General features: G+C 35.7%; 1 protein-coding gene across 2 annotated transcripts in view; it reads right to left on the reverse strand.

Annotated features, from left to right (window-relative positions):
- TMEFF2 (transmembrane protein with EGF like and two follistatin like domains 2) overlaps nucleotides 1-14,563 on the reverse strand; it is a 237,046-nt gene that overhangs the window by 45,486 nt on the left and 176,997 nt on the right. For both annotated transcript variants that reach the window (XM_079132593.1, XM_079132594.1), the window contains exons 6-7: nucleotides 2,069-2,217; nucleotides 1,283-1,342 (exon numbers count right to left, since the gene is read on the reverse strand). In XM_079132593.1, the coding sequence (XP_078988719.1) occupies nucleotides 1,283-1,342; nucleotides 2,069-2,217 (209 nt within the window). The remainder of the gene's footprint in view (nucleotides 1-1,282; nucleotides 1,343-2,068; nucleotides 2,218-14,563) is intronic.

Raw genomic sequence — 14,563 nt, forward strand, 5'->3', positions numbered from 1 at the left:
TAAATGAAACATGAATATCTCTTAAGGATTTTATAATCAATGCAAGATTTGTGGGGAGTTCTGGGTAGAAGATCCATTTGTTTATCTTGACTCTCATTAAACTTACTGACCACTGTACTATTCTTTTCAAGGAATGGGTATATAATGGCAGAACTAAAGTTTTTCCATGTATCATTGTTCACAATAATTCCAGGCTTCTGGCATATGGAGAGTTTTATATGCATGTTGGAAAACATTAAGATAAAATGTGAAAAAAAATTTTTAAAAAGAGTCCATTTGTTCTTTCCAAATTCTGAGGTATTTGAGAGATCTTCAAATAAAACATATGATCAACTAATTTTTTCAATATCCTAAGAGATTTAGTCTATATATAAATATAATGTCAAAAATATTATTAAAGGAAATGAAATTTCAGAAAAAAGAGTGGATGGTAGTATATATTTTGAAAGATAACAAGCAATTATTTTTGATTAATTATCAGCCATAATAGTTAGAATTGCTTATTAATAGCTATATGGAAAATTCTTTTTAAAACATTTTACATGTCATTATCAACGTTGATACTTTCATTTTTATATTTTTAACCAAAAATTTCTATAAAATTTAAGAATTGGACAACATTCCAATTATATACCCATACATTATTTCTCAATCTAAGAAAATTATATTAGATAGAGCTATTTCTCAATATAAAATCCTATAGTTGCAAAAGACTTATATTTTTGCATAGATTTTTTATAATTTTGCATGTCTGAGTAGCTATATTTTAGTTTCTAAATAAATTAAAGGATTTTATTTTTTAAATAAATTATACATACTGTTTTAATTTAGCATCCAAAGAGACAGCCTACATTACTATTTGTAGTTATCCTTTCTAGCTTTTCAGACCAGCAAACTTTTTCATTGTTGACTTTTGTGAAAATTCAAATAAGAACATTTGCATTTATTATAATATACTGCCAAAAATTGCATTAATTTCCATCGATGCCCATTAATTTGATAAATGTTTTGTCATTTGTACCATTTGAACTGTCAAAACAAGTTAATTATATCTTACTGACATTTTTGACAATTGCTCTAACTCTGGCAAAAAATAAAAAAAAGTGTGTGTTATTTGTTTGAACAAAAATTTATTCTTGCCTATTGAAAGCTTGAACTCAACAAGAGAAGACCAGCACATATCATAAGTCTTGCAAGTTTCAATCTAGGATAAATAGAAAACAATGGTTCTTAATAATTTTTACAGAAGGGCTCATGTTTTGTAGTAGAAAATTTTATGTACCTGCATAATCTGTTCTTGCATAATGCCCATCTTCAGATTTAGTAGTTGTAGTTGTGTTATCTGTGTTAAAAAATTAATAATAAATATTAATTAACTGTCTCCTAAATATCTAATATCAAATATTCCCAAGCTGTATCTTTATTGCAGTTAAAGTTTTTCTCCTACTATAATTCTAAGCAAGCTTTGTACAAAGATTTCCAATGTATCTTTCTGCTTGTGTGAAAGTAAGAGAATAATGCCAGTTTTCTAAACTTTGAGACAAGGAGAAAGTTCATAATTATAACTGAGATAAGTTGAATAAAGGAATAACAAATCAACTATCCCTCAAATGTTTGGTTTGAATAAAAAAATGAAGTAGAACATTCCATATATCCTGCTTAAAAATACACTTGAAATATTTCTACTAAATCAATACATAAAAATAGTATGATTTGCTTTTAATCTCAAGATTCCTAATAAATTCTCAGATTTTTTGTTAAAAAATGCTTTTGACTTTCTTTTCACTCTTTGCAAGGAGAATGCCTGCTATCTTCTCAATGTTAGCTTCTGTGTCCATGGCCCTGTGACAATACAGTCCCATTATATAGAAAAAGCTGTGGACTGTTGCTGATAGGCTCTCAAACACCTATAATCAACACAAACACTGTAGTAGACTATACTATCCATTGTAAATGAGAACTGCCTTTCGGAAACGAAATGGCTGCCTAATAAGGAGTTATCTTCACTTTTCATTTCTGTACAAGGACTAAAAACATCTTTGAAAACGAATTTTGGTATGAACATTACCTTGACATCGACCCAAAGACATGACTTCAATTTTCTCCTGTTTCTGACATGATGCTTCTTTGATTTGACATGCATTATCATAAGATTTCCCATCAGAAGCACAGAGGGGATTGAAGTTGGTTTGAGAACAGTCAATGTTGCACACACACCTAAAGGGAGAAGAGAGAAATAAAAATACATAACATCAATAGTATTGTTACCACATTATAAATAAAACACAAATGGAAGAATTGCTAGTTTGGCAGAATGCAGGTCAGCAAAATTGAATTGTATGCTTCCAGGGAAGCTCTGTGTGCTTTCTATCTGAGATGAAAAGAAACAGAACTAATAGAAAATAATTCAAAAGATTGAGGAATGGATAAAAAATGAACAGAGAAAACTTCAGAAGATGATCATCAGTTAATCTCTGCCCTGGAACTTTTAAATTGTGCACATAAACTTCCAAGCTGATGTCTGCAGAATTTGAATAGGCCGAAGAAACCATGCAACTGCTCTGGAGTCTCTAGAACGTGTAACCTTACTGTTTCTTCCTTTCTCAGCTTAAAGTTTGAGGAAAGTGACTCAGATGGCAGTTAAAAGAAAACAAGTACATTGTTTGGAAAGTAAGAAGGAGTAAAATTTCTTCAAAAGAAGAACATGCATAAAATGTGCTAAATGGGAATCTTCAGTGATCCTTGACATTTTTGGGTGTCACAAAACCTTTTGAGAATCAAATGAAATGTATAAATTGCTTCCCAGAAATGCCCACACTCATATAGACAACCATTTATTTGTATAAAATTTCTGGGATCTCTTAGGCCCCTTGAAGCATATTCCATGGATCCTTTTCCAAGATATACACTGCCTTTTTTCTACCTCTCAAATTAAATCATAAATTAATAAATATGAGTTGGGAGTCACTCATAATTTTAATTTTTTGGCATCTAAACAAGTATTTGGTGAATTAATGATAATTAGGTCACCCAAACTATAAGAATTAAACATTTTGAGGTGAACTTTATATGATTTTTCAAGGTTCTTATAATTAATGTTGCATTACAATCTATTTTGAAATTCAGAATATTGTGATTTTGGGTGTGTTTGTGCAAGCCTGTTACTGCCTTAGAATATAAATTCATATTTAAAATTATTATTAATGTTTATATTATTTTCCTAAATAGATCATATGCCTTTTGAAGCTGTGAATCACACATTTTGCTTCTGTACATTTTACTTGGGCTGGGAACACAATGTAATGACAACAGTAACAACCAGCCTACCACATGTTGGGCTCTTGATACACACTGGTTTATCTAATCCTCACAGCATTCATTTTATAGACCAAGACAGTACATAACACCAGAGAGCTTGTCAATTGTAGAACAAGGACCCGTTTACAGATGTATTAAGCTAAACCCTTTTTTTCCTAATGCCACCAGTTGCAAATTAGAATCTCCCAGAGAACTTTTAAATATACAGATTCATAAGAAGAACCCTGGGCTCCAGTAAATCTGGGAAGAACCTGGGATTTTGTATTTTTAAGTTGTTAACCTGGCACCTGACTCACTTTCTGGAAATTACTGCTAGATGGGTCTGTTGACTGAAGACCGGAAGTATTCCATAGATCATCCATATTAGCATTACCTAGATTGTTAAAAGTTCTGGCAAGATCATGCAGTGACACAGTATTCTCTCTTTTCTTTTCTTTTTCTTTTTTTGCAAAATAATTGCTGTAGGCGTACTTGGTTATTTTTACATTTACCTATTTAGCAGCAAATAGCTAGGCCAGATGGTAACCAGCTCTAAATGCTTAACTCATTGAGGAGCAGTGTTCCTACCTCTGCTATGATCTCAAGGAACATTGCTACCTGGGTTTAATATTTGGCATCTGAAAACTGGAGCTCGGGAGCTGCCTATGTATTTAAAGAGCTTTTACTCCTTTCAGAGAGGATCTAGATAAAAGAATGTATGTCAGATGGCCTTAACTATGTGTATTAAATAAAGAAGGACTGGGGAGGTTGAATTTTTTGCATTTTAAATAAAGGTGGTTCTTTCTACCATCAAGTCAGTTTAAGTTTGATTATGTGTCTAATTTTCAAGAGTCCTTTCAAGGAGATAAATGTTTAGCAGAAAGGAAAAGTACGTTGTTTCATCTGTCTATCTAAAAAGTAAAGTAAAATATCAAGGGCATTACTAGTATTTCTGAATTACACCCAAAGAAGTTCAGGAATGCATACCAAATATATTTGGACTCAAAATAACTGACAGTTCTGAAATTCATTTGACACAACAAAATGATGAAATTAGAAGAGAAGAGAAAGAGAAAGTTTGGTTGAATTGAAATGGCCAGAATCAATAGTTCAGTGAAAAAAAAAATCCACTTAATTAAGCCATAACCCCAAATTGAATTATTCAGGATATTTAAAAAAAAATCCCTCCAATTGGCTAACTTCTTATTTTTTTCCCCCTTTACTGATTCTTCCTGCAGTTTCACCAATTTGGTCTTAGTTCCACACACCTACAGCCACCCACATTGTCCTTCTCCCTTTCCTTTCCCAGAAGTGTTTGCTCAGGGCCTCCTTTCAAGATTTGTTTTCCCTTTGATAATTCCTAGGTCTTGCTGCCTCAAATAAAGACTTTCAGAAAATGGCTAAGAAAAAGAGATATCCGGAATTTTAGTCTCATCTCAAATGGAGGACAGAGATTCCTTGAGATGAAGTTAAGATGTAGGTTTTCTGGGACATAAACTTCACACCCTCATGGGCCATTTTGGCCTTTTACTATTTTGTGTACCTTTATTTTACCTCCCTCTTTCTTTTCTACTTGGTGGACTTGTAATATAATAAATAAATCAATATAAAAATAAACTAAAAAAAAGTTTTCTTGAGAATGTCAGCAATCACTGGAAACAGGAAATTTGTGAAGTATTTTTTTTTTTTTTTTTTAAATACATGGATAAAGCTTCAAGGATTTGCTAAAATGGCTTAAAAACTATTCAGTTGGGGTAGAGGAAAATGTTGTGACTATATTACCAAGAATCCATCATTTGTTTCCATTAGACCAATTAGCTCTGATTATATAATCATTTACTGTATTTTGTGCAGCTAAGTCTGTTAGAAGCTTTATTAATTAGAAAAAGAGGCAGGGTTCCAAGATCATAGTCTGAAATTCTAAGTCCATTTTAACCTCTATTGGTAGAGACTACATTATCTTTGCCTTTTCTACTCTTTTCAATACTTTGGACACACTAAACTTTCCATGAGTACATGCTGAACAGATAACGAAATCAAACAAGTGAACAGAGTAACAATATTAAGTTCTCAAAGAAGGGTAGCCACTATTACTGTCTCCATCTAAAAGATAAGAAAATTGAGTATTGAAGAAGTCACGAGGTTTTAAGGGGAAGAACCTGGTTTCAAATCTAGGCAGTTTGACGCCAGAGACAGCACTACTCTACACGCTGAAAGTCCAAGGAAAAAGAACGGATATAAATTCCTATCATTAACTGATTAAAGGAATACTTTGTGGATGAACAGAATTTGAAACACACTATATCTATTCTTGGGAATATTTAATGTGATATTATGAATTCATATTGACTCTTAGTCTCCATCTTCCCAAACAAGTGATTCAACCTTTTTTACATCACTGGACTACATTGGTGAATGTTAGTTTTATAAGACATTGTAAATGAATACATAGCTTAGAACGAATAAACAATCTTATTGGCATTAATCTCACTACTTAAAATATCATTTAATCAGAAATTTTATCCTTAAATAAAATGCTATAGAAAGTTGGCTCCACATAAAAACATGTTTAAATACACATGTATATACAAATAATACACCCAATAGACTTTATTGAAAGTACAAAATTTGAGGGTTTTAGCAGTAAATCTTTTCCAAGTCTCTGCTTCCTTTGAAGCAGAAACTTTTTGGAAGTTCATGTACATGGAGTACAGGAGCTTTGCTTATTTATAGTAGTGAATGGACTTGTTTTGTGTGGTGGGACCACACCTACCTCCATGGTGGCATTTACTACATTGTTAATGTGCCTATTTAACAGCTTATATCTTTACTTCTCCATAATCTTTTCAAGGGAAAGTCATCTTACTTATCTTTGAAATCCTTGTACCCAACATTTTGTATTCTATGGTCTTTGATAGTGCTTGTTGAATGAATTACTGAGAGAATGGCCAGATGGAGTTGGAAGGAGTACAAAAAAACAGTCTCTGTGCTAGACACCAGTACTGCCGAGAAACATTTTGGGATATCCTAAATTAAGTTTAAAGGGGTTGGGAAAAGGAGGGGAGGAACTAGAGGATGGTAGTCAGTAAAGGAGTGTGGAAATATAAGCTTGACTGAGACCTCAGCTTACTGAATTTTTAGGTGCCACTGTACCTCACTTATGAAAAGAACTTTCTTGACTGTTAACCTCGACTAACCATAAAGCACCGAGAACTTCTGATGAATGGACTGTCCATCTATCCCAAGATTTTTCCTGCTTCAGGTTATCCTACCCCTTTAATCTATAATCTTTAATCAATGCAAACAACTTAAACCGATTTCATTATGAAAACACTCTTCACTATAAAAGACACAGTCCCAATTGCTTTCTAACTTTGTTGCTGTTACTAGCTAAGCTATCCCAGGACCCAGTCCTTCTTTTTTTTTCTCTCAAATTTATATACTTGCTCAATAATTCCTCTGATTTTAGATGACTCTCTGTCTCAAGAGTTTTGGTTTAACAACTAAGAGATATAACCAGTGATAGAGTCGTGAAACTTCTCACTTACCTTTGTCCTATTTGGCACGTGTGGGGCCACCAAAGAAGGAGACTGCAGCTCCTTAACAACTGAGGCTCATATCTTCCTTTTCTTTGTCTTCCCACAGCAAGAGAAACAGGCTACTACCTCTCTAGGACCTCAAAACCTTTGGTGTCTAACTGTGATGAGGAGATGCTTCCACTGGCCAGGCTGCTACTTATATTTTGTTATATTGAACATACAGTTTTTGGCACCAATATAATTTAACCATGATAGCAACTTGTCAGTTTATTGATACTTCCACCCAATGAAAAATATAAGTCTCTGATAAAAGAGTGACAGAATTATCATATAGTGTAATGATGAAATTGCACATCACTCTGCTTTAGCAGCTTATGTAAATTAATCCAGCGTTTTTCTTTCTATAGAAATGAAAGGAACACATTTTTGAAAGCAGAAACTATCCCTTCTTCACTGCTTTTGGTGAATAATTGCATTATTATTCATTCTGAGAGGAGTAACTAGTTAATTACAGCATGCCACATGTATTTTATGTGAGCCAAGGATTTGTAAAGCTGAGGACTGCATGGATGCTTTTAAGGTTTGTGTGTGTGTGTATGTGTGCGTGTATTTTCTTTTCTTCTTTTTTTTCAACCTATTTCAGTCTTTTGACATTTTGACACTGTGATTACATGGATCTCTTTTCTTTTAGTCTACAAAGAAAAAGAATCGGCTATACTTGAAAATAATAATTTCAGGGGTCTCTATGTGGAAGTACTATCCTGTGAAAATACTTTAGAGACATTAACATTGACTGAAAACCTTAGCTCTCTGAATTATAAGAAAGAAGAGAAATATGAAATGATTTGAAAAGACCACTTGATGGAATAAAGAAACTAAATTATAGGAAGGAAAAGGCAGCACCTAAGACAAGTCACACACATTTATAATTGTCTCATGAATATTTTGGGTGGTTTGACATTAATTTAGCTCCCTGTCTCACTTGAAATGACTCTTCCAGGGATGATCTACAAGGAGTTAAATGAGTCTTGCCCATGTGTTCAGGAATGTCTTGTCATCCGCCAGAGTGTGAGGATGCAAAACCTGCCAGCTAGCAAATTAGTTATTCATGTGTCTGGTTTGTGGCTGCCCTCTAATTTCACTAGATTTTGGTTCATCTATTAAACATGGCTGTCACTTATTCCCCTCTCAAGGTCCTTGACTTGGTGTCCATGTCGTATTTTGACTAGACAACATTCCTGGCCCGTTTTAAAGCACCCCTTTGCACTGCAGTGACGTTGCTCTCTGGGTTGTTTTTGACTCTGACTGTGGTTTATTTCCCTTGAGCCGTCTGTCTCTGGGGCGATTAAATAGACCCTCTCTAGCCTGGCCAGTAAATGAGGTCAGAGCTACTGTCTGTGCTCATCATCAGATCTGTAATGGATGAGCTGCATTATATTAATGACAGTAAAAACAGTGTGTACCTTTCATTCAAGACTCTGTGATACTTTAAGCCCATTTACTCATTAACTTTCATGTCACTCCTTTTGATGGAACTTGATTATAAGTATTTTATCTGAAAAGAAACTACAGTGCAGGAATGACTCTGAGTTACAAGGAAAAGAAAAAAAAAAAAAAAAACACAGCAAGAGATGTGAAAATGCACTGGAAAATTAAACCCTCTATACAAAGGGTAGAAAAACACACTGAGTGGTAAGCTAGTAAGTCTCTCCTAATGTTACTCAAGTGACATTTTTTAAAAAAATTGTAGTGGGCAATCCTTTTAGTTTTGAAACCTAGCAGGAAAGGAACAATGCCTTTCTCTGGAAGCATTATCAGGACTGCACTGAGTTTTTCTAAGGGTGGTCAGGCTTAGCTCATAGGTGGAAAAAGCTCAGCTGTCAATAATACTGATCTCTTCATAAGGAGACAAAGCATAGAAGTTATCTTATTATTTTTTTTTCAAAGTAACAGCATGAGTTTATTAGAAGGGATGGAAAAGGAGGAAAAGGGGCACCGTCAAGGGAGAGAGTGGATCCTCTCAGAAAGGAGAGGGACCAGAAGTTGGCTTATTATAAGGAAGGTCTTGGGAATACTGAGACTCATTGACTGAAAAAGCCTAGAATAATAAATAGCCAGTCAAAGGAAATCTGAGCTGAAAAACGCTTTCCCTGAGTGGTGCTAGGACTTTCGAAGACAGAATCGAATGTTGACCGGAAGGAGTTATTGCTGAGAAAGCAACCGATGGCCACACATTTAAATAATGTCTAAGACAGTAAAGGTAGATGGGGAATGTGACAGTCCTATGTTTAATCTAGGCTTGTTTATTTACTAGCTGTGTGGCACTGGATTTGTTTCTGATCTTCCTTAAGCCTTAGAGTCTGCACCTATGAAAGTGGAGATAACCCAGGATGATAGGAACTAAATAGAACAATGCCCACAAACTGCTTAAAAAAGCTCTGAGAAGTCAATATTATGCAACAAATACTGGTTCTCATTACATTTTGACTTCTGAACTTGAATTTCTAATCCTGGTGCAGATATAAACCTTTTAAGGAATACTTCAAAAGGCCAACTCAGAGATCCTCATTTCGGAGGTCTGGCATGAGTTCTAAGGAATTGAAGTTGCTAAAAATGCTACTGGCGATTCTGATGAGTGCCATAGTGGGGTACATTGATATTAAATACCCCTTTTGACCTTCTAAGACTATCTAAGAAATTTTCCAAATTTAGCATGCATAAGTAAGAAATTCTGATGTTATAGGTCTGGGGTAAGACTCAGTAGTAAGCATTTGAAGCAAGATCTTAAACCCTTTCTACCCCAGATGACTCTTGTCACCTCTAGAGAAATTTCAGTTACTCTGGTTCTAGCTACTTTTTTCATTTCCATTCATTCCATTGTAAGGAATTCAATATTCTTCTGTAAGCCCATGGTTTAGTAATATTGGTTAAAAGTTTTTTTTGTTTTTTTTTTTTTTTTCATACAACAAGTACTTCAGGTAGTATGTGTATGGTGTCAGGTGACACAGGCAGATGATTAAATGCAGTGATTAAAAAAAAAATTGCTGGGCATGGTGGTACAGGTCTATAATTCCAGCAGCTGAGGAGGCTGAGGCAGGAGGATCACCAGTTCAAGGTCAGCCTTAGCAACTTAGTGAGGCCCTAAGTAACAGTGAGAAATCTTATCTCCAAATAAAACATATATATATATATATATGTAAAATATATATATATGCACAGACAGTAGCTCTGACTTCATTTACTTCAGAGAGGGTCTACTTAATCACTCTAGAGACAGATAGCTCAAGGGAAATAAACCATAGTCAGAGTCATAAAACAACCCATAGAGCCAACTTCACTGTAGTGCAAAGGGGTGCTTTAAAACTGGTCAATATGTGTGTGTGTGTATAATATATATATTATATTATATATATATGCGTTATATGTGCGCGTGCGCACACACACACACACACACACACACAAACGGGCTGGGGATAAGACTCAGTGGTTAAGCACTCCTAGGTTTAGACCCTGATACAGAAAAGAAAAAACATCAGCTGGGCATGGTGGCGCACGCCTGTGATCCCAGTGACTCAGGAGGCTGAGACAGGAGGATTGAGAGTTCAAAGCCAGCCTCAAGCCAGCCTCAGCAATCACGGTGAGGTGCTAAGTAATTCAGTGAGATCCTGTCTCTAAATAAAATACAAAATAAGGCTGGGGATGTAACTCAGTGGCAGAGTGCCCTTGAGTTCAATCCCTGTTAAAAAAAAAGTCAGTGGTAGAACATTCAGCAGACTCAATTTGCCAAATAAAACCAAAACCAATTGGTAAAAAAGGAGATGAAACTATGGAGTAGGGCAGATTTCCCTGTCTTATACCTTGCTCTGGTTTAACACTCACAAGATAGGACAGAAGAAGTGGAAAGTGGAGTCTGGAAAGATGGGCAGAATTTAGATGGCTACGAGTGGTGGAGTGAAGGACAGAGAAATGTGTGTGGGCAGACCTGCTGGGAGGACACAAATGGACCAGTCTGATTGGAGTGAACTCTTCCCATCAGAAGAGGCCATTCCACTCCAGACAGATTGCATAGGGCCTCGGTTCCAATCCTTGGAGGAGCTGTTATTGTCTAGGCAATGGGGAATCCTGAAAGCTTTTTGCACACAGGTGATCAGAAGGTCAACATGATGAAAGAGGTGCTTTAGAGATACCACTCCAGCGGTAGAGAGTGAGCAGAGGGCTTACCAGGCTACTGCCGTACAGTAAGAGGGACACGGACAGAAAGTCCAGGAGAAGAGAAGCAAAGCAAGAATTGATAGGGCTTAGCAGCTTGCTACTTATGGCACAGCACAGTGAAGTGCTAAGGCAGAAATGTTAGCACAGTGCCCCTCCTGATCTTCCCTTTCCTGCTTTCTTTCCCGCCCTGCAGTTGTGTTCCAAATCGGAAACTTGAAGAGCCGCCAGGCTCAGGAAGGTAGCTGTGTGTGACTCAGGAAGGCTTCCCTTCCTCTTGGGGAGAGCATTCCGTCTTTGCTTTGGGTCAGGGTCAGACAGGGCTCTGTCACAATGGTACTGTCATGCAAGCACCCTTCACTACAGTTTAAGGAGATTACTCCTCCTGCCCGATTCCAGGAGTGACTTAAGAAGACTGAAACAAAACCACAGTGGCAGTTTGATGAATTCCACAGTTTCAGTGAGCAAATGAAGCTCCTTGCAAAGCTGCAAGTGTTCCCATGCTCTTGTATATGACGGAGTTAAACAGGATTTAATTCTTGATCTGTTGTCATGGAACACAGTGGCCTTGTTCTCAGAGTTATCTTTTTTTCTTTTTGAAGCAGCTGCATTTACATCTTAAAATAATCAAAGTAAACAATCCCTTTTACTCATGTACATTTTTAAAAGTTTCCTGAAGCAAAATCCCTCATTAGCATCATGTATGCTCTTGCTCATTAAGCTGGAAAACACATTCAATAAGCAAGGGTGACTTTATGATTACTGAGAAGTGTGGTTGGTCTGACTGGATGGGTATTAACACACCACAGTCAGAATGTGTGAAAACCTCACACAATAAAGTTGGAAGGAAAAATAATGCATGCAATAAAATTACTGAAAGAAAAACCACATTTCAATAACACGATGAATCAAATTCCCCTTTGGTCCTTTCTGTCATGATTTTGTTGAGTGTTTAGTACCTTCCTCCAGGCAGAGCTCCAGGACCCCTGCATCCACTGTAGGCAGTGGGATGGCTTCAGGTTTGTATTTATAAACTGGCCCTCTGGCATGCTCTCATTTGACAAAAGGTCTCAGAAGTAAATGTGTATGAACATCATTATAGTCTAGATTTCCCAGAAAACTGCAGTTTCACATCATGCCCTTGGATCTCATTCAGGAGATATAAGAAAAAGTGGATAAACTACAGCTCTGCATTTTGGTAAAATTTCTGGTTCCTAAGTATTGTTTATTACATTGTTGGTTTTCATTTGTTCAGATAATATTTATTTATTTATAAGGACGCCATGATAATTCTCTTCAGAAGAAAAAAGTCTCACCTGATGATGTGGGATGTCTGTTTTTATTAGAAAACATCAGCTATAAGACCTAGTGTTTCTTTTTTCCTTGACTCTCAGGAAGTTCAGAGATAAGCAGTGAGTATGTGTGAGTGTACATATGTGCACATGTGTGTATACAAATTGAATGATGGGTAGTTCATGGGAACAACAAAGTATTCAGAAAGTTTCAATAGGTCCTATTGTACTTAAAATATAAAGGTAGGAAAAATAAGGGGGGGTGTGTGAACTTAAAACATATCCTTATGGAAGAGTGTTTTTGTAACATGTTATTTCATAACTTGTATTCAGAGAAGTTTATACTGTTATAATTGAGCATGAAAAATGAAGCATTGATTAAATTATGTTAGCATTGACTAACTCCATTCATAATGAGTACTTGTATCAAATGATTTCCTTTTGTGATTATATCCAGCTTTGTCTTTCCCTTACTGATTTTAGGGTCAATTTAATTTTTCCTTAAAAATAATATTTAAAATATATAACAGGGGATCATAAATTTCATTACTTGAAAAACAAAAAATATAATTAAAATGTTCATGGGGTGCTGTCCCCTAAACCTGGAAAGAGAATGTATGAAATATGATTAAGGCAGCAGGTTGCCTTAACTTTATTAGTAATGTTATATTTCATAAGAAAAGTTCAAAAGCAAGTATGCTAAATATTTGCATTTGTTAAGACCAGGTGGTGGCTTGCATAAGAGTTAGATTTGGTAGTTTTGACATGTTTCATAATTAAAAAGAAAAATATTACATCTAATACTTCTCCTGATAAATAAATTACCAATCTTGGTAAATATTTTTTGAAAAAAGAATATGTGCATGGAGAAATTCCAGTGAAGTAAGATGATGTTTCTTTATAAATAACTAAGATTGAGTTTATGTCTATAAAAATGACTTTCAAGCAGTGTTTATTATATGAAAGGAATCATCTCTCTCTCTCTGTTTCTTTCTCTTCGTCTTACGTGTTCACCCTCTGAAATGTTATACTCAAAAACACATGGTGGCATTTCAGTGTGCACGCTCCAACCAGCCGTTCATCATTGACTTCCTGCAGCATCCTTCATGAGTTTTGATTGCTTTCAAACAAGGATGCATGGCAATGCTTTCAGCCAGAAATAGTGGTGATTCCAAAATCCTTTGGTTGAAGGATTTTAAGTAGAAATGTTGAAACATTTTGCCTCCAAATAAAAATCCTTCTGAATTTCTGAAAAATAGTAAGCTTTAAAAGGTAAAAAGGGAGAGGATCTGTAAGTGCCTCTCTCATGGAACCCCAGTTAAGTTTTCTCTCTGAAGGTTTTGGAGAGTGCAGCTCTTACTGCCACCATTTTTTTTTTTCTTTTTCCTCCTTCTGGGTACATGAATTTTCATTACACAGATGCTATTTAATTCAGTTCCATCCCATAAGTGTAGTGGGGCACCTGCTTTGTACCAGGTTCTGTACTGGGATAAACATCAGAGACACAAAGATGCGTCTTGTGATGTCAGCTGCAACAGAGATCCCAATCAAATGAGAACAACAAATATCCACAAAGCAGCATCATCAGAGATGGGTCTTGTTGGCATGAAAAATGTATTTTGAGGTCACTGAGGAGTAATAATTACTCATACCTAGGAGTAGGTATTATGGTTTCACGGAGGATGGGATGCTTGAGCTAGAATTTTAAGGAGGAATAAAATTTCAACAGGTGATTTCCCTGATGACTTGTAACAAGAGAATGTCTGAATCCTTTTCTCCACTGAAGATTACATCTAACAATGTAATTTGTCATTCTCCTTCCTCTTGATCTTTCCCCTGTGTGTTCACATGGTGGTATCAGATGAATCAAAATGCTTTTCTCCTTCACCTAAAGTCCTGCTTTCTGTTTCTCATGGAAAATGACACCCCATGTACCCAGTTTGTAGCCCAGACCCATCAGGCCAGGTCATTCAAGAATCCTGTGGGTTTGGGTTCTGAAATTCTAACTGTTGGATCTCGGGCCACAGGATACTGAAGGTCAAGCTAGTTAAGTAGGTGAAAGTTAGGGTAATAAACTCTAAAATTCTACGCTTAGTTTCCTTATAATCCTAGGTATTTCATTTATCTGGCCACCCTTATTAGTATATATTTTTTAACCATCCTCACCATCTTTGCTGCTGCTTCTCTCTGAATCTTCCATCAAATGAGTTTAGCATCTTCCTCTGC

The sequence above is a fragment of the Sciurus vulgaris genome, assembly GCF_902686455.1.
Source record: "Sciurus vulgaris genome assembly, chromosome: 3".
Taxonomy (NCBI): domain Eukaryota; kingdom Metazoa; phylum Chordata; class Mammalia; order Rodentia; family Sciuridae; genus Sciurus; species Sciurus vulgaris.